Source organism: Falco peregrinus, chromosome 7 (assembly GCF_023634155.1).
Source record: "Falco peregrinus isolate bFalPer1 chromosome 7, bFalPer1.pri, whole genome shotgun sequence".
NCBI classification, from domain to species: Eukaryota; Metazoa; Chordata; class Aves; order Falconiformes; family Falconidae; genus Falco; species Falco peregrinus.
The window spans coordinates 82,003,372-82,029,712 of NC_073727.1; the positions used below are offsets into that span (position 1 = coordinate 82,003,372).

Consider the following 26,341-nt stretch of genomic DNA (forward strand, 5'->3'; position numbering starts at 1 on the left):
TTGCCCACCACAGGAGCAAGGAGCTACTGCCTGGGGGACTTGCCTGGTATGACACTTGGATTATCAGTTTATGCACTTTTATAACTCTGCTGAACTTTTTTAACTCTGTGTCCTTGTTCTTTCTATTAATCTGTTGTTTTACAGGATGTAACAGGAAGACTGACAAACTAAATTGTGCAAAAAGGAATACAAATGAGAAGTTTGGTGTGCCTCCAAAATATCTATAAAAACATCCCTATTTTTATATTATTTTTCATATTTCTGTATCCTGCCTTCTCCCCTTCTCTATTAATTTTCCAAGAGATTCCTGACTGATCCTTACTTGTCATAAATATTTTGCAAGGAATTTATTTAATTATTTAAAGATGGCTAGTCATATCTCACTCGTGCTAGCTATACAGTGACTAACTGAGGAGACGTACATCTGCCAACATTTGTGGGTCCAAACCCAGGTGCCTGATGCTTGTTACTGGCTCTGCATTCAAAATGGCATGAATCAGTTTGCACTTGCAGTGCCCATTTGCCTAGGTTATCTGCTTGCCTGGCCCAGCAACTGCATGGAAGACAGGTAGGTAGATTTCTGCTAAAACCTGAAAAGCAGCAGGTCCTTCTGTTGACCCCAGAAGGAAACGTACCAGTTTCCCAGGCCCTGACCCAACGGCGCACCACTCTAAAGGATATGTGGAAAGACCTGAATGAAACCAATGAGCAATCTTTCTTGAGGAGTCTATTCTGTGCCTATATTGATATTGCAAGCAATTTACCTGAAGAGACACATAATCTACAATCTTCAGAAGATCTGGGTATCTTATATAGTGTTATATCTCAATGACAGAAATGAAGTCAAAATCACTGTGTTGCTTGTGCTCCTCCAGGATTACATTTCAGTCTCAGTGAGACTGGCAGCTGACTAGGGTAAACAAGAAAAGATGGCAGATACTGATTAACAGTGAAATTGCTTACTTTTTATTCACTGACCCATGATCGAAGTGATTGAAGATCATCCTCCTAGAAAATGGTATCAAAAAAGCAGGTTCAGCTGTTTTTCACCTCACTGATTACTTAGGTGTATGTCTCTGCAGCAGCATTTTTATTTTTGGAAAGAAAGGAGCACTTCTTTGATCTTAAAAATTTATATCAGTACTTTTTTTATCAGTTCAATCATTCCTGTGTAGCATATTTTTGTGCTTAAACATACTGCGCAGAGACTTACATCAATAAAAGGAATTGTAATAATTCTTAGTTCTTTTTTCCCAATTTCTATGCAGAAAGTTTCTACAGTTCCTTCTATCCAGTTTCTGAGTCTTCATGTTAATTTCAACTGCTATTATTATTAGTGACTACTTAAACAAGGAGACACTTCTTTATAAAGCTTTGGGTTTTTTTTCATGGTAGACATCAGAAGATAACCTGTTTGAAATGATTTAAAAACAAACTTTAAAATAAGATGCTACTGTATTGGGTCTGGCTGAGATGGAGTTAACTTTCCCCACATCAGACCTGATAGTGCTGTGGTTTGTACTGGTAGCTAGAAAGCTGTTGATAAGTCACCAGTGGTTTGGCTAGTGCTGAGCAGCACTGGCCCAGCATCAAGGCTGTCTCTCCAACATTCCCCCACCTCACCCAGTAGGCTAGAGATGGGCAAGATCTTGGGAGGGGACATAGCCAGGACAGCTGACCCAAACTGACCAAAGGGATATTCCATACTATATGACGTCTGCTCAGCAGTAAAAAAGCTAAGAGAAAGGAGGCAGGGGAGGGGTATTCATCTTCTGGAGCAACCAGAAAGGCAGGTCCTGCTTGAAAAACTTGATCTCCCTCTATGACAAGATGACCCACCTACTAGATGAGGGAAAAGCTGTCATGTTGTCTACCTAGTATTTAGTAAAGCCTTTGACACTGTCTCCCACAGCATTCTCCTGCAGAAACTGGTTGCACATGGCTTGCACAGGTGTGTCCTTCACTGGGTAAAAAGTGGCTGGATGGCCGAGCCCAAAGAGTGGTGGTGAACGGAGTTACCTCCAGCTGGCGGCTGGTCACAAGCAGTGTTCCTCAGGGCTCAGCACTGGGGCCAGTCCTGTTCAATGTCCTTATCAATGATCTGGACGAGGGAATCGAGTGCACCCTCAGTGAGTTTGCAGACGACAGCAAGTTGGGGGGGAGTGTTGATCTGCTTGAGGGCAGGAAGGCTCTGCAGGGGGGTCTGGACAGGCTGGATTGATGGGCCGAGGCCAGTTCTATGAGGTTCAACAAGGAGAAGTGCCGGGTCCTGCACCTGGGTGACCACAACCCCACACAGCACTACAGGCTTGGGGAAGAGCGGCTGGAAAGCTGCCTGGTGGGAAAGGACCTGGGGGTGCTGGTCAACAGCCACCTGAACATGAGCCAGCCGTGTGCCCAGGTGGCCAAGGAACCAACAGCATCCTGGCTTGTATCAGCAACAGTGTGGCCAGCAGGACCAGGGAAGGGACTGTCCCCCTGTACTGGGCACTGGTGGGGCCCCACCTCGAATCCTGGGTTCGGGTTTGGGGCCCTCACTGCAAGACAGACATTGAGGTGCTGGAGCGTGTCCAGAGCAGGGCAACGGAGCTGGGGAAGGGTCTGGAGCACAAGTTCTATGGGGAGCAGCTGAGGGAACTGGGGGTGTTTAGCCTGGAGAGGAGGAGCCTCAGGGGGGACCTTATCGCTCTCTACAGCTGCCTGAAAGGAGGTTGTAGGCAGGTGGGTGTTGGTCTCCTCCCAGGTAACAAGCGATGGGATGAGAGAAAAGGCTTCAATTTGAGCCAGGGGAGGTTTAGATTGGATATTAGGAAAATTTTCTTCATGGAAAGGGTGGTCAAGCACACGAAGGGGTGGAATCACGGTCTCTGGAGGTGTTTAAAATCAAGACAATGCTGTGCTTAGGGACATGGTTTGGTGATGGACTTGGCAGTTGGACTTGATGATCTCAGAGGTCTTTTCCAACCTAAATGATTCTATGATTCTATCAACCGCTACCTGTACTGGAGCCCTACTTCCCAGGAAGTGGTGGTACATTGCCTGCTGATGGGAAGTAGAGAATAAATCTTTTGGTTTTCCTTTGCTTCCACATGTGGTCTTTGGTTTTGCTTTATTACACTGTCTTTATCTTGACTCACAAGATTATTTTCTCTGTGTCTTCCCCCACTCGAGGAGGGGAGTGATAGAGTAGCTTGGTGAGGACCTGGCCTGCAGCCAAGGTTAACCTACCACAGCTACCAAAAATTTTTAACATCTTCAGACTCAAAGGTGCATTTACCTTCATAATTTTTGTAACAACATAGTTTTTGTAGAGTTTACAACCAGTGTATTGGAGAGTCAGCTACTAAGCAGAAGACTGCTTACTTTTTTCTTCTCTCTCTCTTTGAAACTGTTAAGAGGTCATTCAATATACTGTCACCAAAAAGCAACATCTGATCACTGTGTAAGACACTTCAGTGTCAAGTGGTTCTAGAAATTGAAAATCGATGCTACGTTTATCAGACGTGGAAAAACAATGAAAAAGATAGAAAAATTTCCAATGCACAGGTTTTCCCTTTGTGGAGGCTCAAAATTCTTTTAAGATCTTCTTATTTCATTGTTTTAAATTGAAAATGAAAATCCATGTGCTTATCATTTTTTTTCTTTTTAGGTTGAACTGTTTTAGTCACCTAACAGTCCATTGTTCGTGATTTTGTGATATTAATAACTCAACATTACCTTTCAAGGATTTTCTTTGAAAACTCACTGTCTAAGCCCTTGTAAAAGTCTGATTTGAGTTGCATTTATGATTTTATAGTGATGGACCTGTCAGTTTTTCAATTATAAAGTTTTCTTTTCAAGGACATTACATCATCTTTGAATTCCTTCAGGGACAACTGCATGATCCTTTTAGAGTTTCCTGTATTTGGCAAGATTTTGAAAGCTACTTAGATATTTCACAGGAGCTTTCTTAGCTCTGCATTGGAAGCTTACTACATATAACTCATGAAACTGTAATTTAAACATAGAAAATCAGTATGGAATGACATTTGACACAGTACTCGATAGCAATTTTTTTTCAGTTATGAATTGTGTAGTATCTTTATTTGGGAGTTTTCTTAGAAAAATGTAAATACTCTGTCCTGCAAATGTGCAGAGAATTTAGGACTGTGGAACAGTGGTTTGGACACATGTTCAAACCTACCCTATTTAATTTATAATCAATTTTGTCTAAGCACCCAGTTTTTGACAACTGAATTAACATCTCTGTTGCATCAGTGTCTTTGAAAAATATAAATAGTGATGTTGCATATGGCCACAGGCTGACTTACAGCTGTCATGTCACCAAAGAAGGAGAAAAGAACACCATGTAATTTTAACCCATTGAAAGAAGTCCTCCAGGAAAAGAGAGAAGTAAGGCCCTGTAAAATTTAGACTACAGCTAATAAGCTTTGAAGCCAATATAAATGGAAAGCAGTCACTTTTGAGAGAGAAAGGCACATCAGCGGAAACTGACTTCCCCTTGACGCCTCCAATTTCTCTGCTGCTTCAGGTTCTGTCAGCTTTGCTAAACTCCTCTCCTATGCTTTACTGAAGACAGTTTCTTCATCTTACTACCTAAATCTAAAGGGGTTTGCTATCTTCTCCTATTGACCTATTTCAACTGCTAATGGAATGTCTAATGGCCAACAGGTGACCTATTTCCTATGGAAGATGAGCTTAAGTCACCCTGAATATGATCACTAACACTTGAAACGAACTCTGGCTAAAAGCCATTACCTAGAATAGCAAACACTGTTTGTATAATCTGTTTTTTTTGCTTTGAACATAACAGGTAAGAAAACCTAATGGAAGATCTTGGAAACAAATATGCACTGAAAAAGGCTAGACAACACCTATGAAAGCAGCTAGGTTGAACAGGATTGGCAAGAATTCTGTCCAAGTTAGTTGCTAATTAATATCTTTGTTAATCACTTGGGTCAAATGGGATAACTGACTTTATTAGATAGGGTGCTAGTAAAGAAGCTGGAGACAAAAGTTTTTTTTCTCACTCTGTGGTTGATTTCCTGTGTCAATCTGTTCAAAAGAAATAGCACTTTCTTACCACGAAGATGCCAAGGAAAATAGAAGGATGCTCAGCCATGGCAGTAATGAAGGGCTCAACAGTGTCTACAACCTGAAACAAGACACAATGGAGAAAACAGATGCCAGCAAGCAATCTCTAAATAATATTCTAACAGCCTTTCCCACTGCTGCTGTAGGAGAGACCAAACTGAACTAGATGGACCATTGGTCTCACTCACTGTGGCATTTCTTATGTTTTCAACTGATACGTGCTTCCATGCTTGGTGTTACTTGCTGCTGGACTTAACAGATAGGGAGATCCAGGTGAAATCATATTGATTGACAGCCTGAGGAATAATCTGTGGGACACTGGGATCATCTCTCTGGCTTGGTATCAACTTTAAACTGAACTAAATTCCCAGAGCATTCAGACAGCCTATCTAACACGTTTTCTAGAAATAAAATAAGTGAGGACAAGCTGGACTTCATGATTATTGGCAGAACAATTTCCAGCCCTGGAAACAGGTTTAGAAGTAATTATTTCTGCGTAAGAGAGGGATTCTTAGTATATGAAGAAACACCAGTGACAACATAGGTTTCTTTGAACTCTCACAGTACTTCAAAAGCTCTGAGCAGTCATGAGCATTTGAAGTATTATTCCTTGAAGACATTTAATAGCGAGCAACAGTGTTCTGAGGGCTACCTAAATAAACATTTCAACTAGAAAACAAAGAAGAAAACATCTTTTTTTGCTTTTTATAGCATCTCACTTGCAAGTGCCATAGTTATGGTTGAGAAGGTATTTCCATTATGACATTTAGCGGTTAAAGAACATGATCTGTTGTGCTAATATTGTTCATATTTGTTCACTACCCAGCTATGAATTATTATGAAAGTATAGTAAAAATCCAGTCGGGCTGGTTCTGAGTTATGGAATATAAGCAAACAGATTTTTGTATCATTTGAAAAATACTTAGGTTGCCCTTTTACACTCCAATTCAGGTAACTTTTAGCTTGACATATACCTGCCTTTGGCATGTTTGAAGAAATCTGTTTTTGAAATAATGAAGTTATGCATCTTAAAACTGCCTACCTCAATCACAACTGTGCCACATTGCATATTTATTAAAGGCCACATTTTCCCTTGAGAGAAATATGTGCATATTCTCCCAATGCAGTCATGCACATATCTGCGTGTAGAATGTGGCGATAAAGCATAAATGAAATAGTAGAGTTGAAGAAGGATTGAAAATTATAAAAGCTATTGGAATATAGCTCCCCTCCAAAGGGAAGGTGCATGGGAATACAAGAGGATTATCTCCATAAATACATTTCTTGGTCCAGTTTCACCTTAGGTTGTCAGATCCATGCAGAGCAAAACTTATGATTAAACTTCGGTTATTTTCTTGACCTTAGGGAAACGGTATGTAAAGCACACACATCAAGTATCACATGCATTCCACAGAACTCAGATTTCTTTATTCTCAGATATGAATTATCCAAGTAACTTACATAAGAATTTCACTCTCCTGGCTTGCTGCCTTTTCTTTCATTGTTTCTCAAATCCTTGAGACCACAAGCTATGCAACCAATCAAGGTTATAGTAAAGAGCAACTGAATATTACAGTTGAAATGAAAAACTGCATTGATTTTATATAACTGAAAAATAAAATAGTGAATTATTTCAACAAAAAGTCTAGAACTTACTTAGAACTAAACCAAACAGAATTTAGTTAGAACTTAATCCAGTTCATTTTATGAACCATACTTATACAGTGGTTTTCATGGATTTAAATGAAGTACATTTCCTTCTAACAAGGGTTTTAGTGATATTTTAAGTCATGACAACTCAGTCTACTTTCAAAGTTACACATATAAAATTTAGGTTCACCATTGCAGCCAATTCCTTCTAAACATTTGTTTTCTTAATAATTACACAGTTGGCAATCTTGTTCATTTTTGTATTATTATTATTTTTTTCTGATGTCTTCTGCTAATTCAGCAGAGACATGATTAAAGACAGGACACATATTCTAGCAGATGGGCGATTGCCTCTTAAATCCTCCTATGGAATGGATAATTGCAGGCATGGGCACCTGCAGTTTTCCTCCCTTAAAATATGGACAGCCCAGCCTTTGTGGTTCTAATCTGTGGCCTGAGGCCCACATACAGGCCTTCAGATTTCTGGATAGCTGCATCAGGATATAGCTTATAGTGATTTGATTTGAATTTAAAATTGTGTCACTTGAGCCATGCTGTGCCAGATTTTAAATGGCATCTTCATTTGTATCTACTGAGGCTCACATTCGTGTATCACCACCATTTTATTTCAGGCATGGGAACCATGGTAATGTGACCCTCTCATGCTGTAAGCAGATGCTCTTCTCCTCTGCAGCCCAGCTGCTGGAAGAAAGGATTTATGTCAGGTCCACTGTTCTTCCCTGATGGGCGCCAGGAGCCCCAGGAAGCACAGGATAAGAGTTTCAAAGCAGATACAGTATTGATTGCAGCTCCCTTGATCTGTTAAAATTATGTTCAACCCTTCAGCTGCAAAGCTCAGTAACCACTGAACTAGGACATGTGGTGGAATTTTTCTGAGGGAGGGAAAGTTACGTGTGGAGGAGACAAAGTGTTTTATCTTTGGAGGCCAGTTGCTATACTTGAAACATATTAATCAGATGATAACAAAAAATTACTTTCTCTTCCTCTTCACAACAACCTGTTTTACTTTGTCATTGGTATCTAGCTGTATGTCTATCTATCCAGCTGTCTAAATGTGTATATATATATATATATGTATTTATGTGTGTATACCTCTATATATGACCTATTCTATTTATACTACATATTGCATTAAAAATTCATTTTACTAATCTAAAATATTTAAGATTTTCTGAGCAGTGTTTTTTATTCTCCAATCTGTTTTCCAGTTTCTACATACAAGGAATTCTGGGTTCCAATAATCTACATTTTTTAATAATTTAACCTGAAGCCTACATTTCACACAGGAAAAAATGAATGACTCAATGGTTTAAGCTTGTTAAACTCAGTGGGCCACATTTACAATTAGAACAAACTGAAAAAACTCCTTTTAAGTTAATGAAAGGGTGACAATTTACATGGCTGAGCAGATGGCCCTCCCTCTCCTCACCTCACCTGTGAGAGCTGTACACTACAGTTCTTTTAAGGGGAGAAGTTACCCTAATTTTGAAGACTAAACCAGACTGCTTAGTCTATAAGAATAGGTCTCTTAATCAATAGTTGCATGCGTGCCTGCATGCAAGTGAGTGTGTGTAAGCACATCAGCTTCCACAAACAATATAAGCTTCCATAAAATGAGGAAATGTCTACGTTGTCCTTTGTGGACTGAAGGAGGAAGGGTACTTTGGTGCCTGGTCAGTCATGGATTTCCTAACACACAGGGCTTCCTTGTGCTTGACACCAGCTGTGTGGCACAGCCAGATTGATACTGCACAATGCATGACCTGGACAGTGCCACAGTATCACACAGATACACTGTCTGGTCCAGAAAACAACTTCTTTGTTGCTATGTGGTGCAAAAAGATTGTGGATGTTTTTTAGCAGGAGACTTCTCAGCACTACTACTAAGAGACTGGGAAGAATGAGACTGACAAAGGCAGATGCCAAGCAAGGAGCTTCTTGAGGGAATCAAAATTCTTACCCGTGTGTAAGACTGACAGACCACATTCAATTCCCTCCAGTGCAGATCACAACATGTATGTCCACATACATGTCACAGCCTCCAAAACCTCTCCTTATTTTAGGTCTGGAATAGTCAAGTTTTTACAAAATACCATAGTAGCTACTTCAACCAGTTTCTGCCCGATAATTCAGTGGCCAGAGTGTTCAGCTGCAAGGTGGCACACACATACTCCATTCCTGAGTCAGTGTTCAAGCCCACCTCTCCCATCCTGCAGCCCAATTCACCGACTATAGGCTACCTTCAGGTGGTCAGGGTGAAGGTATGGGCAGAGCACTGTTTTGCTTCAGGTTTGGTTTGGTTTGGTTTGAAGGGACTTCTGGAGGTTGTCTAGTCAGTCCTATGCCCCACTTCAAGTAGGACTGTCACCATGACCAACATTGCAATTGCAGCTCTTCCATCAGAGGATGAGACAGCATATTACATAGTATCACATATGACCCCTCACATAAAGGTAGCTTGGTTTCTTACCTGAAAGTAAGGCAAATTCCAGTTCTCACTGCAGAAAAATACACATTACCTGGAGCAGATATCAAAACTGGAGCCTCCCCTTTCTGCCAGGTAATTGCTTTTTCACCTTATTAAAGCTCCCTGTAGCCTGAAGAGTATTTAATTCTACCCAAAGCAGAGCATTTTTGGCAAAAAGAACTGAGACAACCCTCTTTCAGAACACCTCTGTTATTGCTGAGTGCAATGCTCCTGTGGGAGACAAGGTGCAAATTCCCCCCAGAAAAAAGAATTTACTCTGTACCCTTCAAGCTCTGAATAATAAGCTACTGGTTAGACAGGCGAGGCACTAGAAGCACTAGCACAAACCACTGTGTCTTACACCAGCCAGCATCTGGCATTTTTTGTCTGTGAAGTGTGATTGAGTATGTTCCAAGAGGTGGAACTAACTTCATCATAACTTATGCCAGACCCATTTGAGTCAATAGAAAGAAATGAACATTGAAACCCGTGATTCAGCTGACAACCAACATTTGCACAGAGGAATGTCAATCAGAATGTCAGGATTAAATCAGAAAAATGTAGATATTTTAATGCACTCTATTTTCTATATGATGAGGCATTTAGGGAGGACTTATCAGACAGTCTTTAATTCTAGCCCCGCGTGCAGAAATGTATTCTGAAATTTTTATATTCTAGGATAGCTACTTCATAAAAATTACCTCTTCCTCTCTCTGCTTCTTTATAAACTTCATAAAGAAATCCTTGTGGAATCATAATAAACCCCACTAAATTAAATGAAAACTCTTTTTATATGCCCCTACTTTAATTTTTCTTTGCTCCCAGATGTCTGTTGTCCTATACAGGGAAAAAAGAAAAAAAAAAGATCTCACAATAGTGCTGCGTTAGTCTTAGATCAATGATGAAATGCAAATATAGAAAATTGTCTGCTATATTGTCACATTCATTTTTAAACCTCTCTACACTAAAGTATGACCATCAGTCCGATTACTTGCTAACACGCTTTTACCCTTTTTCTTACCTGGTGGTATACGAATCTTTTAGTATTGATTTCCAGATGGTGAGATTCTTTGAAGGAAAGTTTTTCTCTTTCTTTAGTATATACTGTATAGAATAGAATGGATTCTGTTGTCATTACTTTGATGTAAGCGGTAACATTTAAATAAAACACTGTAACGTATCTAATAACAGAGCATACTGTCATAACTGATGGTATGTTGCTCGTAATGGTAGCAAGTTTTGTTTGTTTCCCTTTCCTCCTCATATTATGTCTAGCTTTTTATGTTACTTTTGTAGAATGAGGTTTTCATTGCCTCAGATGAAGTGTTATCTTTTTTATTTTTTTTCCCTGATGGTAAAGCTTAATTTCTGAACAGTAACAAAGAAGTCATTGCATAACTCCCTGAACATCCTAAATCATGATTTGTTTAGAATTGCAGATTGTGATGACTACTTGAGCCATATTTCTGTCATCAGAATTACATACCAGAGCCATCACAAACACATTATAATCTATTTTGAAAAGAGCATGATGCCGAGTAATGAAGAATCATGATGCTAAAATTTTTATTTTTAATTAAATACAGCACTGTAACATAGAAGAATGAAGGCTCAAATGAGAAGACACTGATGTTTCTGCTTATGATTTTCACACACTCCTCTCAAGATGGTTTATCTCTTGCCCAACATCAGCAAAACACAATTGCAAACTACAACAGTTGAGACAGCATAATTCATACGTGTTTTCAGACACTTCCAGCTCTCAGGTAAATGAGATCCATTAAAATATAAAGATGTCTGATGAATTCTGACAGATTGTAGCCCTCCAAACAAAAAGGTTTCTTTCACGTTTGCCCAGATTGTTGATGCTGTAGGCATCCAGTAAGAGCAGGGCCTGCATGTCTGGCAGCAATGTAATCCATTTACCTTTAACAACCAATTGAAGCCTGTGTTTTTGGAGTTTGTTTTCAGCTGACCACTGACTTGTCTGCAATTATTCAGCATGTGGATTGGTTAAATACTGAGAATTCATGACCTCCAATGTGATTAAACACCTGCACTGCTCTTATATTTAATTATTAATAAAAGCAGCTAATTATTTTGTATGACCTTTTGCCACAAATATGTCCTTTGACTTTTCTTGAGATCAAAAGGCATCTTTAGAAAGAGATCAAAAGGATCTGCAACTACTAGAATCAGCTTCCTTTACGATCTACAAACTGCTTATTTCAAATCAAAGCTTGATTTTACAATTGGTTCACTTGAGGTGACATACAGTGCTAATCATCTCACATTTGGTTGTAAAAATAGAAAGCGTATATCTTATTTTTTATTTATTTGACATAACATTAATTTGTGCATGTGCATGAATGCATGTGCACAAAACCACACACAATTCATTTATGAAAAATGTCAGATTATGTAATAAGAAGGGAAAATTCAGTTATAAAGTTAATACAAATTCTATACGTTATTTTTGAAAACTGTTTTTCAATACAACAGGATCATACATCTCAGTGAATCCGCAGTTGATTATGTCCAAATGTTGCTGCTTTTGGATAAATAAAAAAGTCCTTAGAGATGCTCTGTTAATGGGGACTGGGGGAATCAGCTTTTTTTTTTTCACCTTGAAAATATTGGGATGCTTCAATTTATTTTAAAGGCAAACCTAAAAACTTTAAGAAGGTGTACATTGATTGGTATTCTTAAGGTTGCATACAATGAGTTCTTAAGTTTAAGACGCATTCCTCTTAACCAATGCTAGGTCCAAATCAAAAAAGGGGCTGTGCATCTAAAACTAAATTTATGCAGCTCTTAGATGTTCAAGTACAAAATAATCAAGCTAAAAACATCCCTCCAGGCAGCTGTTTAACAGTCTCAGGGTTGTTAGGTGCCTCTCAGTGAGCCTACAATTGCAGCAGGACTGGTACTCTCACGAATAGTAGAGCCACTTTCTTTTTCAGAACAGTAATAATGCTGCCTCTGCCTAATTCTGCTTTTTAGATTCAGCTCCCTGTATATAAATCCCAGCTTTGCAGGTAAAAGCACTGTTGTCGCTGAATCTTTTATTTCAGATGAAAACATGGGAAAACATGAAAGTTTCGATCTACATAATGACTGTCAACTTTGCAAAGCATCTGCATCGCTTACTTGCACAGAAGACGCACAGAAAATGATAAACAAAATGTAGCTGCTGCTATGTCACTGTCATAAAAGGCTGGAGAATGTTTTGGTTTGTTTGGTTTTTTCGCCCCTGGGCTTCACTGAGAAATAAGTAGCGTTGTCAGAATGAAAATAAACTCTAAATTATTCAATCTAATTTATTTTTATCATTTTAAGTCTAAAACGAAAGTTCCAAGGTGTTAACAGTTTTCTGTAGTTGGGACGGTAAATTTATTTTTCAAATTAAAAGAAAGCCCAAGTACATTAGCTCAGAAGTCTATGTGCACTGGGTTCAAAAGTTAATTTTTTGAACAAAATTTAGCACCTTAAAAATAAAGCTGTTTAGATTATCCAAGAACAAAAAACAGGGACAAGAATTCTTAAAGTATATATTATTTGTCACCTCTGCATACACCTGTACTTAGTAGGATCAGTCCCCCTCTACTCGGGGGCCTGACGCACCACAGCAGCCTGGCTGCAGCTGACGCGCCTGGCCTCATTACCCATTCCTTATCTCTCCTCCTGCCCTTCCTCTGCTCCTTCCTCAGCTGACCAGGCTCTGTTTCCGGCCAAGAAGTCTTAAAACGGCCTTTTCAGCACAATTTGCATAAAGAATATGATTTTACATCCAAAAATAATGTCTCAATATAACCGGTGAGCTTTGGTCACAGCGTTTCAGCCGGAAGGCCGCTATGTCCAAAGTACGGTCAGAGAAACACTGTTCCCACGTTTTGAGATCTCACTTGCTCTCAGGATATCCGAACATAAGAAACGTTTAGGGAAACCTGAATGCATCAACAAAATGGTTCGAAAGGCCTCCACGCAATTTATAGCCCCTAAAAATGCTGCGGATTTGAGAGCGTCAGAGCACGTGTGGGGGTCCCTCCCGGTGTCTGAGGCGATGGGGGCTCCGCCACCCCCGCGGGGCCACGCCGGCCCACGGCGACGCTCCCCGCCCGCTCCGGCGGCCGCCCCGGGGCCTTCCGAGGCGCCCTGCAGCGGCCACCCCGCTGCCCCCTTCCCCCACCCGCCGGCGGCAGCCCTCGCCCCTTCAGCACGGGGGCGCCCGCCCTCGTCCCAGCCTCTGCTCGTCCCAGCCCTGCAGGCGGGCGCAGGCAGCCCCCGCAGGAAACACCGGCGTTTGGCCGGGACAAGCACGAGTGGGAGCGCAGGGCCTCTGCCCGAGGGCTCCCGCCGAACCGCCGCGCCGCAGGCCCCCTCTGAAGGCGGCTGCCGGCCGCCGCCCCTCGCCATGGAGCCGGGGAGCGGCCCCAGCGGAGGGGCTGCCGCTGCAGGTGGGTTGGGGCCCGAGGCAGCCCCGCGGCCGGGCAGGTGGTAAGGGCGGCGGGCCGCGGCCTGAGGGGAGGTCGGTGGGCTGTCTCCTCCGCCGCGGCGGCCGCCGCCTTCGAGGACACCCTTCGCCTTCGTAAAGCCCGCGCCGCCGGCTGGGCTTCGGGGGTCGCCTGGGGGTGCGGAAGAGGGTCCCGGGGCGGGGCGGGCGGCGGGGCCAGGCGCACCGTGGGGCGGCGTGGGGCAGGCCCCGCCGGGGCGGGCTCGCGTGTGTCGGGACGGGTGTCCTGAAGGGAAGGTCAGTTTCTTTGGAAGGAAATGGCAACCTTCACACGGATGTTGCACCACTCTTCTATTATTAATGAAGAAGATAAGCTGCGAATTACTTCTGTCTGTATTCATCCAGTTCTTAGTTTTCTTTTCTGCTGTTTTACAAACCTGAAGTTGGTTTCCTGCTTATTTCACCCAAGTCACGAGTAAGAGCGCTGGGTTGTTGTTCAGTGGTACTGGACAGGTGCTGGAATTCAGTTGATGTTGTTAGTGCTCTGCTTCTGAAAATAAGGTCGCATTAAACATGCAGATACAACAGAAGAGAGCTATCAAAAAGTTACCAAAGAGCAGTTATCAATATTTTTACCTGAAACTATTTCCAATGCCAGTGAATTGAAATGGTTGTTTCTGATCACCTTGTCCTTAGGAATTTAGAAATTGGTGACTGATGGAAAAAAGTAATGATTAATTTTCTCTTATTCCCCAGTTGTTCTCTTAATTTGAATAAACTAGTAATTAAGCAGAATTAAAGCGTAAAAAATATTTCTCTATGGACTTGGGTGCAAATGCTCGGCAAGGCGCTTCCACGGTTAACTGTCTTTTACAACTTCCAGTGCTTCACAAACTAATATCCAGGCACTACATATTTAAATGTGATTATAGTTATGTTAGTATCTATAGTATATGTAAGACTTTGTTCTTCATTGCATACTGTATGCCTTTTATAGCACTAGATTCCTAGTGTTCCTACCAGTTTCTCTATTCTTTGTCTTGTGTTTCAAACATTTACTTTCTTTTGAACAACCTCATCTTTCGTTCTGCCAATAGAAAATTTATGTAAGAAACCTAAGAACAAGGTTTTTAAAATACAACTGATGCTTTTTGGTAACTTATGTGAAGGAAACTTGTTCACTGAAAGATACTGATCTTGCAGTTTTAAAAACCTGTGGAAATTGAACTGTTCAGATGCTGAAAGTGTGAAATTGAAAAGGAAATTATAGTGGTATTTTAGTCAATGGATTTTAACACAGGAAGAGGAGAGACGCAAAATAATCCCTGTATAATCCTCCAGACTCTTCATGATTGCCTTTTTTTTGAATTCTGCTTTGAAATTCTACATTCAAGAGCTAATTCAGTCATTGCAATAGTAAAACGTGGGAGATATGGCTGCTTTCTTGTTGTAACTTGGCAGTATATGAAGACTGGGATTATTTTCCACAGTCCAAAATGTGAACTGTAAATTTAGACTTTATGTAATTATTATTAACACATATGAAACTCTGTAAATAAGGGTCTGAACTTCATGCTCTATCTCATAAAGCTGTAATGAAAAGTATATCCTCAATTTCCAAACCAAATGGATTTACAGCCAATGGATTAAGTGATCACAGTGTTGTTTGGTAGGGGAAGAAATCTCTTCCAACATAAGAACAGGTAAATTTGCACCATTGCAAGTGCAGTGACAGCAGGCTTTATAGAATACGTTCCCTTTGGTGCAAATGTATGCATGTCTTTAGTAGTGAGAATAGCAGAGAAACATAGTAATGTGCACCAGATTCATTAGATCTCATTGTAAGTGGCACAGCAAAAAAAGCCAGTTGGAGAAGAAAAACAGAGTGCAAAAGGAAGAACTCTCAGCTTGTAGAGAGAACATATACATAATTTAAAATGACCAGAATTCTCAGGCTTACATTAGTGTTTTTTATTTGGGCTGTACTAACGGGAATAGAGCAGAAGTGAATCCTTTTATCTTTTTGAGGCTCCTATGGTGCATAAGCTGTCCTTGCTGTCAATACTTTGTAATGTTTCTTTAAGAAGACTGACAGAGTTGAACCCTTGAGTGACTTGGGATTCTTGTATGTTAAATCTGATATGGTATGTCTTTTCTAGATGTGTCACTACAATAGCATGATAGAAAAAAGACCGTTAAAAAACCCTGTTAAATAATTCTGTTCAGAAAGCAAAATGCCAGAATAGTCTAAAGCTAGAAAGAGTTTATCTAAGCATATAGTATTGGGATTATTGATACACTCGTGGTATCTTTAATTGGGACTTTACACATTTTAAAACGGGTGGAAATAATTGCCTTGTGATCTCACTTTGTTGAGGGCCAAACTGATTGTTTTACACTCATTTAATTCTGGACATACTTACTTCCCGTGTGTTTTACTTTGCACTTGTATGCTGTTTTGTTTCCATGCATGGACAATGTTTAAATGTTTGCAAGGTTATTCTCACAAAAATTTTCCATGATTTTTGGGGGTTTCTTCTAGAAAGCTTCCCCCCTTCCCCCCCCCCCCCGCCCCGAGATATTCAAAAGATCTATGATTACAAACTTTTTTAAAAAGTGCTGATTTTAGCCTTGCAACATTTCTCTTGTTAGTTAGGCATTTAAATGGTTTTTTGAAGGTCTAAGCTTTAGCCGCCTGTGATGCACCACAATACACATATGTAACTCTGATCTAATCATCTTAACCCTCTTTGTAGTGCAGGGAGGAAACAAGTGTTTCTGGGTTGTGACTTAACTTCATCACAAAGTAGATGTACACATCACTTGGCTTATTTTTAACGTTAGAAATCTGTGTTTCTGTCCATTGATAGTGAAGGAAATCTAGACGGTTAGCTCAGCTGTAGTCTTCTAAACTGTAGATTTCTGTAGTTAAGAGAAGATAAATCCTACCTCTAAAATGTTACTGAAATCTTGAGGGATTATGCTTGCTTTTGTTCTTAAGTGCTACAAAATGGTTATAATTGGGGAATGTTAAAAAGTTCTAAAATATTTTTTCAATTATGTTGCTTGGGTTTGGAGAATTTATATGACTTGATTTTAGAAGCTAAAGTTATGTAAAAGTTAAATTGTTTGAAGAAATAAATCATGGTACATTTTAATCAGGTTTCCTTGTGCTTCTGACATAACATATTTTAAATATTATTTTCAGTATCATTTTAGCATCTTGAGTCCATTTAAAAAAGATGTGCTGGAGGTATTTTTTAGGTTTGTGGTAGTAAAAGCAAGTTCTTCCCTCAGTAAGCATGTCCACGTTACAAATCTTTGTGTATTATGAGTATAGGTTGTTTTAAAATGACACTGTGGAGTAGCCTTGGTTTAATATACATCTTTACAATAAAAGCTCCTTAACTGGAACACAAGGCATACTTTAGTTCATCTTGAATATGCAGCTGTCTCATTATCATTATTTATTATATACACGAAAGCGTTATGTTAGGCACACCAATTAAATGAAGTTTATTTTATTGTTGCTTAATATTATGGCCTTATGTGTCTGCAGCTCAGCCCAGTTCCACTAGAGCACTTGCAGCATTTTGTGGTCCATTATACCGAGTCAATATCTTAGTTGCTATTGTATAGTGCAGAATGAGGTCACAAAGATAGGGGTATTTTTTTCACCTTTATCTGCAGTGTAGTTCCAGTAAAAATCATAGCAACAAAACATTTTTCCTGTTGTGTTTGTGCCTTTGAAGACAGGCCATACACTTCAATTTAGAAGGAAAACCATTTTTTGTATATTTGTTACGTACTGTTATTTAGGACTGTGTGAAGAGTTTTAGCTGCATAGTAGTGGTGAATAGCAATTTGTTTCTGTCCCAACAAATCCTTTCTGTATGTCCCATCTATTTCAATCGTGAAGAAAACTGAGCCCTTTAATGGCCTAGAAGTTAAAGTCTATTTGGTGACTTACTCCATTGAAATGTTCAGTCTTAGATGATAATGATCTAAGTAACAAATGAATGTCCTGTTGTAAGCAATAAGGTTTTGTCTGTGGCATTTGCAGAAGTTTCTTCTGTTGTTAGCCATGAATTTCATGGGCAAACATAGAGATCTTGCCTAAGATCATGCCTAATTCAGTGACCTAAATGAGTATTTCTCAAATGTTGAATTACTTCAAACAAGTTTAGGTTTTGCTTTTATTTTGAGGTACCTTATACTTTTAAATCACACTAGAACTTAGCCCCATTTCCCTCATCAGTCTGTGACATCTCTGTTTCCAAGGTCAGTCAGAAATCTGTACGTAGCACTCAGAAAGGTAAATTATCTGCAATTATTCACCTCCCTTTACCCATAAACACCCCCAGAAGACTTCTTAAAGGCTCTAGAGCTGAGGGTTCACCTGTGCAAACTGAGTAGCTCATCCCTTGATGGCTGGGTGTGGCACGCTGCTGGTCCTCGGGGGGGAGGAGCCCAGAGCTGGCTGGGAGAGACCAATGGATGTGGGCCCAGGAGCTGGCGGAGGCTCATCCCACGATCACTGGGGTTTTTCCTCAGGGAGCGATCCATTTTGATCTGACTGCATACCTAACTGTACCCCTTTCTAGGCTAATCCTGTTTGGGAGGCCAATTCCTCTAGCTCACGTGGACTAATGTGCAAAGAATAATGAAGAGATCACCTCGGTGCTTCTGTTAAAGACAGAAAATTGTTAGCCCTGTCAGCCTGTTTTTGACACTAGTGTAATTCTGGCATGAGGTAGAAAAATCCAAATAGCGTTCAGGAGAATTTTGTTTCCTCTTGAGACTTAATTTGGTGTTGCGTGCAGCAGTGAAAGCAACTGCTGCGCGTTCAGGGGCTGGGCTGCTCAGTTGTGTGTAGTTAACTGTGAAGAAAGAAACAATGAAGAAGTAAGAGGCATAAAAGCATCTTCTGACAGCTAAGAGAGTGCTAGGGGAGGAAGGGATGCTTTTGAGCCAGTAGTGGGCTCGGGGAATTGTCTTTGTTTCTTGAAGATGTGATGTGTGTGTTCTCAACTTTCAGACTTTGACAACATGTTATCGGTATGAAAGTGGGGACCACTAACTAGCAAGGTGCAACCTGGTGTTGCGGGTTTTGGAAACAGGAAATTTTATAGCTTATTAAAATTACTTTAGTGTAAATGATTTAAGTTTAGATGTAAGTTTCATGGCCTTAATGGATGTTTTAAGTTTTTTAATAACAATGACTGATTGGAATTGTTTAGGCTTTTAAACCAATAATATGAAACCTTTGACCTTTGGAATGGAGTTAAATATATGAAGTTTCTGACTGAGAAGAAAATGAACTAAAAAGGTGATCATCTGAAGCTAGTGGGGTTTTTTTGGTTTTTTTTTTTCTGATTAGCGGGAATTATTTCCTCTTCACACGTTGCAGGCAGTGTCAAAACCAAGATGAGACTTACCACAAAGATATGTTGCTGTAGTTAATGATCTAATATGAGCTGCTGCATCAAATGCAGTTGCAGAACAGGGGGACTAGCAGGTTAAGTGGAGTAAGGTAGTGCTTACGGATCAGATTTACCCTGTTTCTTTGTTACCCTGGTTTTACTTATATCTAAGGTCCTCAAAGGATTTTACACCACCTTTTAGTTCCCCTTGGTAATCTAACACAGATCTGTACAGGAAAGTTCATGACTTCTTTTGTAGTTATTTCAGCAGCTGCGTATTACTCAGCAGCCTTCCACAGCTAGGACCTCAGTAGGGCTGTGGATCCTCAGTACCCTCTCCCTGCCCGAGAGTCAGAAGGCTAGAGAGAGAGGGAGGTCTCTTTTTTTCTTGTCGGAACTCTGGAGATTCAGTCCTCTTTGACGATGGTGTTACCCGATCCTGTCCTCTGAGTATGCTTCCAGTATTTGTTTGTGGATTGAGGGGTTTGCACAGGAAACATGTCATTGGATGGTATGTTTTTAGGATGCTGTGCCCTGCTTCAAGCAGAGTTGACAAGGGGTTACTGGTTCCCTCCTTAGCACTGAGTAAGCACACAAATGGAGCTTTGTTAGTAAGTTCTTACTCTCACTGAGTAATTTGGGTACCAGCTGTATTTTGGTAGATGATTCTTGATCCTTTCAGTTCCTGTCAGATGTATTTTGGCATTAGCAACTAGGACTGGTGACTTCCTTCTGCTCTTGGCCTGGTACTGTTTCCAGTCAAGGAAAATTTCAAGTTTGGTTCTGACCCTCTTTTCTGTCTAACAGTTGGTGTCGTTTCTGTGCTGATGTGAGTAAAAATATTATTGATAAAACTCTGTAGCTGACAATATGCTTTTAGTGGAATGTATTTTTGGTGGTCTTTGGTGCAGCACTTCCTGAGGGCAAGGGATTGCTGTGCAATTTTTGCTAATGCACAGCTGGCCAGCATCCCTGTATTTCTAACAGCATCATCTGGTGTTAGTTTTCTGGAAGATTTTTACAGTGGTTTCTGAGGGAGCAGCTGTCCCTTTAGGGAGCCATGGAAAAACTTGAATCAACTTTTACAACTCCTGCTTTTAATTCCACAAACTTATCTTTTCATGCTCGCAAAAGAAGAAAAGAGAAGAGCAATGGTGATGGTGACAGTAATAGAAAGGAGTTGAATTTCTCTATAAAATCTTTATGAAATCCACTGTTTCTGGAAATACATGCAGGTACACTATTTGTCATTAATTTCCTGGTCTTAAGCAAGAGATTTTGAGATTCCCACAGACTTACTTCTCCAAAAACTGCTTTGATTGTATCTTGTTCCTAAGGAGAACCAACTTTGTGATCTGGGCTGCTTTTCTTTTTCTTTTTTTTTTTCTTTACAACATCTTTACAAGTAATTATCCCAGAAAAGGAGTGATTCTTTTTCTCTAGGGTAAGAGTACCTCATTAAACTCATTTAGTGTAAGGCACTCCTATTGCACAAGTGTGTATAAGATGTTAAAGAGGAAAAGGCCTCCCTCAAAATTCAAATTTCAGTAGTTAATTGTATGTCCTAAGTATTAAGGTGGAATTCTATTTAAGAATTTGATGATTGTGATTTAAAGCAAAATTAGGCAAGATACCATGGCTTATGTGATTTATTAGGGGTACATCTCTTTTGGAAAATAGCATTTTTGCATGTTGAGGGTGAAAGAACCTTTTGCTTGTCTATGTTTTATTATTAGCATGTGCACTAAGATTTTTGCTTTGCTTAAAATTTAGTAGTCTCCTTTAAAACAAAGTAGAAAAGTGACTCTCTTTAGTATGGTAATAAGTGGTGGAAAAGAAGTGAGGTAGCATTTCTGTATTTCCTTGAGATGTAGAAATTCAGTGTCAACTATTGCCATTCCAGTTCCTTGTAATACTTGTCTACTTACTGGATTATTTTTATTGGGGATTTTTTTGAGACTAAATCCAGTGATTTAGAGTTATGGTCTGAGGTGTTGCAAAATGCATAGTGGCAAAGTATCCATGGTCAAACAGCTAACTTTGGATTTTCTTTGTAATAGTATGTCATGTGAGTAGAAATAAACAGAGCATGACAGTAAAGAAGGTATTGATGGTGACTCTAATGATAAAAGTCACCTGAACATTCATGAAGTGCTGAAATTAAATACCATCCCCTGACCCACATTGGAATGTTGGTCCTTCTGCAACTTCCTTGAATGTAGTTAAAGGAAAATGCTAGTACCGACAAAGCATGTTATAAAGCACAAAGCAACTCTTTTATTTGTCCTTTTTTTTGAAAGGAAGGTGAATCGGAAAGCTTTTGCAAAGTAGTCTCTGGAGATATCAAAATGATAAACCAGCAGTGAAAGCCATTTTTTAAGACATCTTTCTGCCTGCCTGATTTTGTGTCTCTGCAAAGGAACTCTTAAGAATGGAGCTTGGCAGACACTGAGTAATATCTGGGTGAAACTTCTGTTAAGAAGATGAGATTATCTGGGGAGTACCTTTCAGGTTCAAAGCTAAAGTTTTTGGATACCTTACTGTCACTACTTACTCTTCTTTCAGTGTGGTTCCACGTATTTCATTTTATTCACAGCTTTGAAGGCAGTTCAATTACTTGCATGGTTCTGTATTTGTAAAACATTTCCTTTGATGTATAACCAAACAAGAGTCTTACATCAGTTTGTTGTTCCACAGAGGTGCTGATCCTTTGAGGCTGAGAGAATTAACTTCAGCTTTTCACTGGAATTTTTAGATATGAATGGAAAAGTTGTGCAAAATAGATTTTTTTTTTCTAAGTAAGAAGTTTTGCAAAAAGTACCATTTATTTAATGCATAACTGCTTTAAGCAATGGGTATAGATAGTATAGTTCCGTTTTGAAGGGCTTAGTCTTTCATTAGCATTAAGAGCGCACTGGTGGCTTAGACTAGGTGGTTTTGCCCTGACACAGGGCAGGAATGCAGGGTTTCAGGTGGAGAACAGTAGCTTAAAGCATAGCTGTAGGTAGATAGATGCCAGGGAATTTTTGCAGTATTATCACTTGTGCTCTGTATATTTCAAAGTGTAACTGACCGGTGTGTCTGAATGGACAGTGTGCAAGGAAGGTACAGGAATTGTTTGTGCGTTTCAGAAGTATTTGAAAGGTGAAAGAAGTATTTAAAAGGCAGCTCTTCCCTGAAGTGTTTCTGATGGATAAATAAATACGTCATGATTTATGACTTACTGTCCAAAGTTGAGGAGAACCAAAGGAAGGAATCAGCTGAGTGATAGGCGATCTGGTGAAAGTATGACATAAAATAGCTTATTCAGATCTGTGGTGTGACTGTTTCAGAGATACTCAACACACCTTATTATAGTTTTCTTGGATAACAAGAAAAAAATAGTATTATGAGCAATATTTAGATGTCAAGGCCAGGATGAAAGCATAGGAAGTATTATTATTATTTTTTTTTTAATTATTGTGGAAGTAATATTTTTTTCAGATAAAAAATACAGCAAACTACTGAATGAAAATGGTATGGAATTAAAAAACCCCAACAGTTTAGCTAATTAGGTAGGCTGGATATTATTAGTTATTTTTATTTTAATTTAATTTTTTTCCTAGGTCCTGTGCTGTTCCCCATGACATAATCATCTGGATAAATATTGTCTTTTTCTGACTCCTATTATGCCTTTTGCCCCATCCTCACTGCTTGGAACAAAGCTGATAAAACTCTTCTGCGTTTACCTTACTAGCCTTGTGCATCGTTTTCAAGCTGTCTGCATAGACCTTTCTGCAGGCTTGAGGCTTAATGCAGACTTAGAACTGCAAGGGTGGCAATACCAGGTGTCCAAACCCGGAAACTAACAACAACCTCAGAAGTTTTATCTTTTGAGCATTGGGACTTTTTGGCATACTTTCAAGAAATTGCATGTATTGTGTTTAAGCTAAGGTTAAAGAACCCCATATACATTCTTCAGTCATGGGCTTAGTTTTTTTCTTTTTTTTTTTTTGAGGTTAGGTGAGGGGTGGTTTTTTTAGTGTTTTCATCTTTGTTCTAGTGGAGATAACATTTGCATTTAAAATTTGCAAGGATAAGCCTATTTGAAGTGCTAGCTGTTTCCACAGTTATTCTCAAACACTGCCTGAATTTTACTGTTATAGCTGGAGTGCAGCTCATGTATGTTTTATTCTCACATTGTGCACAGGTGCTTATATTTCTACATGTTTTCTTTTTTTCCTTGATGATTTAGAAGTGCACTAGAAATAAAATAATTGGTCTCACTGTTGAACGCTTTTCAAAGCCAAGAAAATACTGTGCATAATTTCCTTAACAAAGTCATAGTGAAGTTACTTTTTTGTTTTCTGTTTTTCTGATGTAATAGAAATAAAAGGCGGAAGAAAAAATCAAGATTGGTATTTGAAAATTTCAAAACTAGCATTGGCTTTTGCAATTATCCACTCAAAACCACCAGGGAAGAGTTGCAAAGAATACACTGAGCACCTTGCCAAAACTCTATCCAAACAAGACTTTGGATGGAAGTCAAAAGTTGAAGTGCTGGAAGCTGAAGTTCTTCGATTACGTCAGGAACTTCTTTTGAACAAGATCTGTCCGAGATTCTGCTTGGAAAATGGTAAGTTTCTCAAATAATTTCTGACTATGATGCAGTAGCAAGGAAACAAACAGGTACCTTTTCTTGTACCTAGATATGAGAGTCTTCAGTGTACAGCTTTCTATTTTTTCCAGAGCTCTGAAGTAGTAGAACACTTAATTCTTGTAATGGAATTGAGCTGAGAATTTGATGCTTACTCAGAACTTACATTTTAAACCTTCAGAATCGATTTCTCATATGGAATAATTCCACACAAAATTGTCAATACAAAATGTTACTTTATAACCTCAGAGATACTGGTTTTATGTAAGAGTATTGATGTACCCTATTTACATTTGGAACATGTCTTAAAGAAACACTGCATATTTTTTTTACCACTTTAAAGATTCCTAGAATTGCAATTTTAAGTCTAATGCACTGAAAGCAGGAATCCCTAATATTTATAATGGGAAGTTTGGGCAGGTGAAGAACAATATATCTGCTATTTCTGTTAATGTACTTAGACTATGGATACTGTGAATGTTTATTCTGACATATGATAAATTATTTTAAGTCTGGTATTGTAGGATTCAGGAAAGCTGTTAATTAAGTAATATGTGAAGAAAAAGAAAAAAGGAGCTCAAAGAGCACTTTCTGTGATGTGTACATGTGGAGTGAGTCATTCTCACTCGGACATCAATGGCACAGGATGAGCTTGGAAATCAGGCAGTGGAGGATGTCTCCACACTCTGGGGAGGTATTTCCCCTGGGAAGTGAAGATCAAAACGCTCTGGGATGAAGGAGAGAGACAGTTCATTGTTGATGTGATATCTAAAATAAAAATGTATAGCTACTTTCTTCATGAACTGAGATTTGTAGATGGTTCCCTGATACAAAATTTGGTGAGGCTTTACTGGAATGCTTTTGTACTGAAACTTTATTGCCTTGTGAAAAGATTTCTAGATTCTAACTTTGATTGAGAAGGGTGATGTATTGGATTTTACCTAGGAGCTCTGATGTTTGGTTTGGTTTTTTGGTTTTTGTTTTTTTTTTTAGTAACAGACCTTTTTCTCTAGAGAAGTGATTTAATGACTATTCATACTTAATTATTTGTACTTCTGTTCTCTGCAACCTGTTCCAAACATTAAATTTATTTGAAAGTAACTTTCAAGCTGCTTTTTGCAACACATGTCTTAATGTTGTAAAGAACTGATTGCATATGATGCATATGATCAGGAGAGATTTATTGACATCTAATGTCTGGAGAGGATATTCTAATTGTGGATTAAGTAGAATATACTGAACACCAGAAATTAAGTCAATTCATCTGCAGCAACTTCTGTATTACAAGTCCAGCTTTTTAAAGATTCTTTGCCCCCAAGCTATTGAACTAAGCAATACTGATATCTCACTTGCTAAAGGTCTTTTAATTGCAAGGTAGGCAGAGAAGAGCAGGTGTCCCTGGCAAATAACACCTTTTCCAAAGGATGTTGATTTTCATTGCCCTAGTCACAATAAAGTTTGCTCACAGACCTAAAATATGATAATCTTGTCTAATTTTAGATGTCTACAGTTGCACTAAATTTTCTGTGCTTCATTATCTGTACAGGGAAATAGCACACTTAATCTACAATTTGTGGTTCACCTGACCCATTGCAGTATCAACTAATATGGATATGGTGAATTATCCAAAAAAGACATCCCTCTCCATTCTATTAGAAGTAGACAGACTGGCTTAGAGAAAGTCCCATTATTCCCAAATCACTTCAGGAAGCTGCTCTTCATAGATCACTCTCTTTGTTTTCTATGATCTTAGCAGCCTGTTCAAACATACCTTGGGTAGCTGAACTAAGTCTCATTTTCAGTGAATCCAAACTTTAATTTCAATCTGTGTTTAGCTAATGGAATCATAAATAGTAGTGATAAGTACATGGTATCTATAATCCTTCTATATTTCTTCAGTTTCTCCAGGGTACAAAACCAACACTCTTCTAATTTGAAGGATTAGTGTGTGGCTGCTTTTCTCTTCAAATGTTTGTGATTTATAAATATTTATGATTACAGTGTTGATAAATCTGTTACAGAAATCCTTTTGACATTTGAAATATTTATGGGAGTTCACATCAGCCTCACCTGCGTCACATGCTGTCCAAGAGGAGTAGGGCGTAATTTCTCTCGTCCCATTCAGTTTCTTGTAATCACTTTGGTGTATGAGAGCAAAAATATGTGGAAAATCTGAACTATTATCATAATTTCTATTTCTTCATACAGATTTTCCTTAACATTGAAAGGACACTTTCAAGCTCTTGGAGTCTAACTTTGAGACAGCTATTTTTTTGTGATATTTCTTTCTTTCAACTGTGAGGTGGGTTTTTTTTGTTTGTTTTTTCTTTTGGTTTTTCTCTCTGCTTAAACCTTGGTATGCAGTGTAACTCTTCTGATAATGGGTTTGCAACGTATGTTGTTTTGGAAATATTCTTCATCAGACAGAAGTAACTGCTGAATGAGCATTCGTAGTTAACAGTTACATGGGAGACAAATGGTCAGTCTCTTGTTTTTGAGTAAAGAAAGATCGTTACTGATACCTGACAGGATATCTGTTGGTACGATGTGCACTCTTCTGGTGATTGAGTTGATGTGTGTGAATTGCAGAACACCTG

The 26,341-nt window shown here is 39.2% G+C and overlaps 1 protein-coding gene across 1 annotated transcript in view; it reads left to right on the plus strand.

Moving 5' to 3' along the window:
- Nucleotides 1–13,528: 13,528 nt before the first annotated feature.
- MEI4 (meiotic double-stranded break formation protein 4) overlaps nt 13,529–26,341 on the plus strand; it is an 80,819-nt gene continuing 68,006 nt past the window's right edge. The window contains exons 1-2 of the mRNA XM_055811303.1: nt 13,529–13,689; nt 23,475–23,723. Of these exons, the coding sequence (XP_055667278.1) occupies nt 13,647–13,689; nt 23,475–23,723 (292 nt within the window). The 5' untranslated portion in view covers nt 13,529–13,646. The remainder of the gene's footprint in view (nt 13,690–23,474; nt 23,724–26,341) is intronic.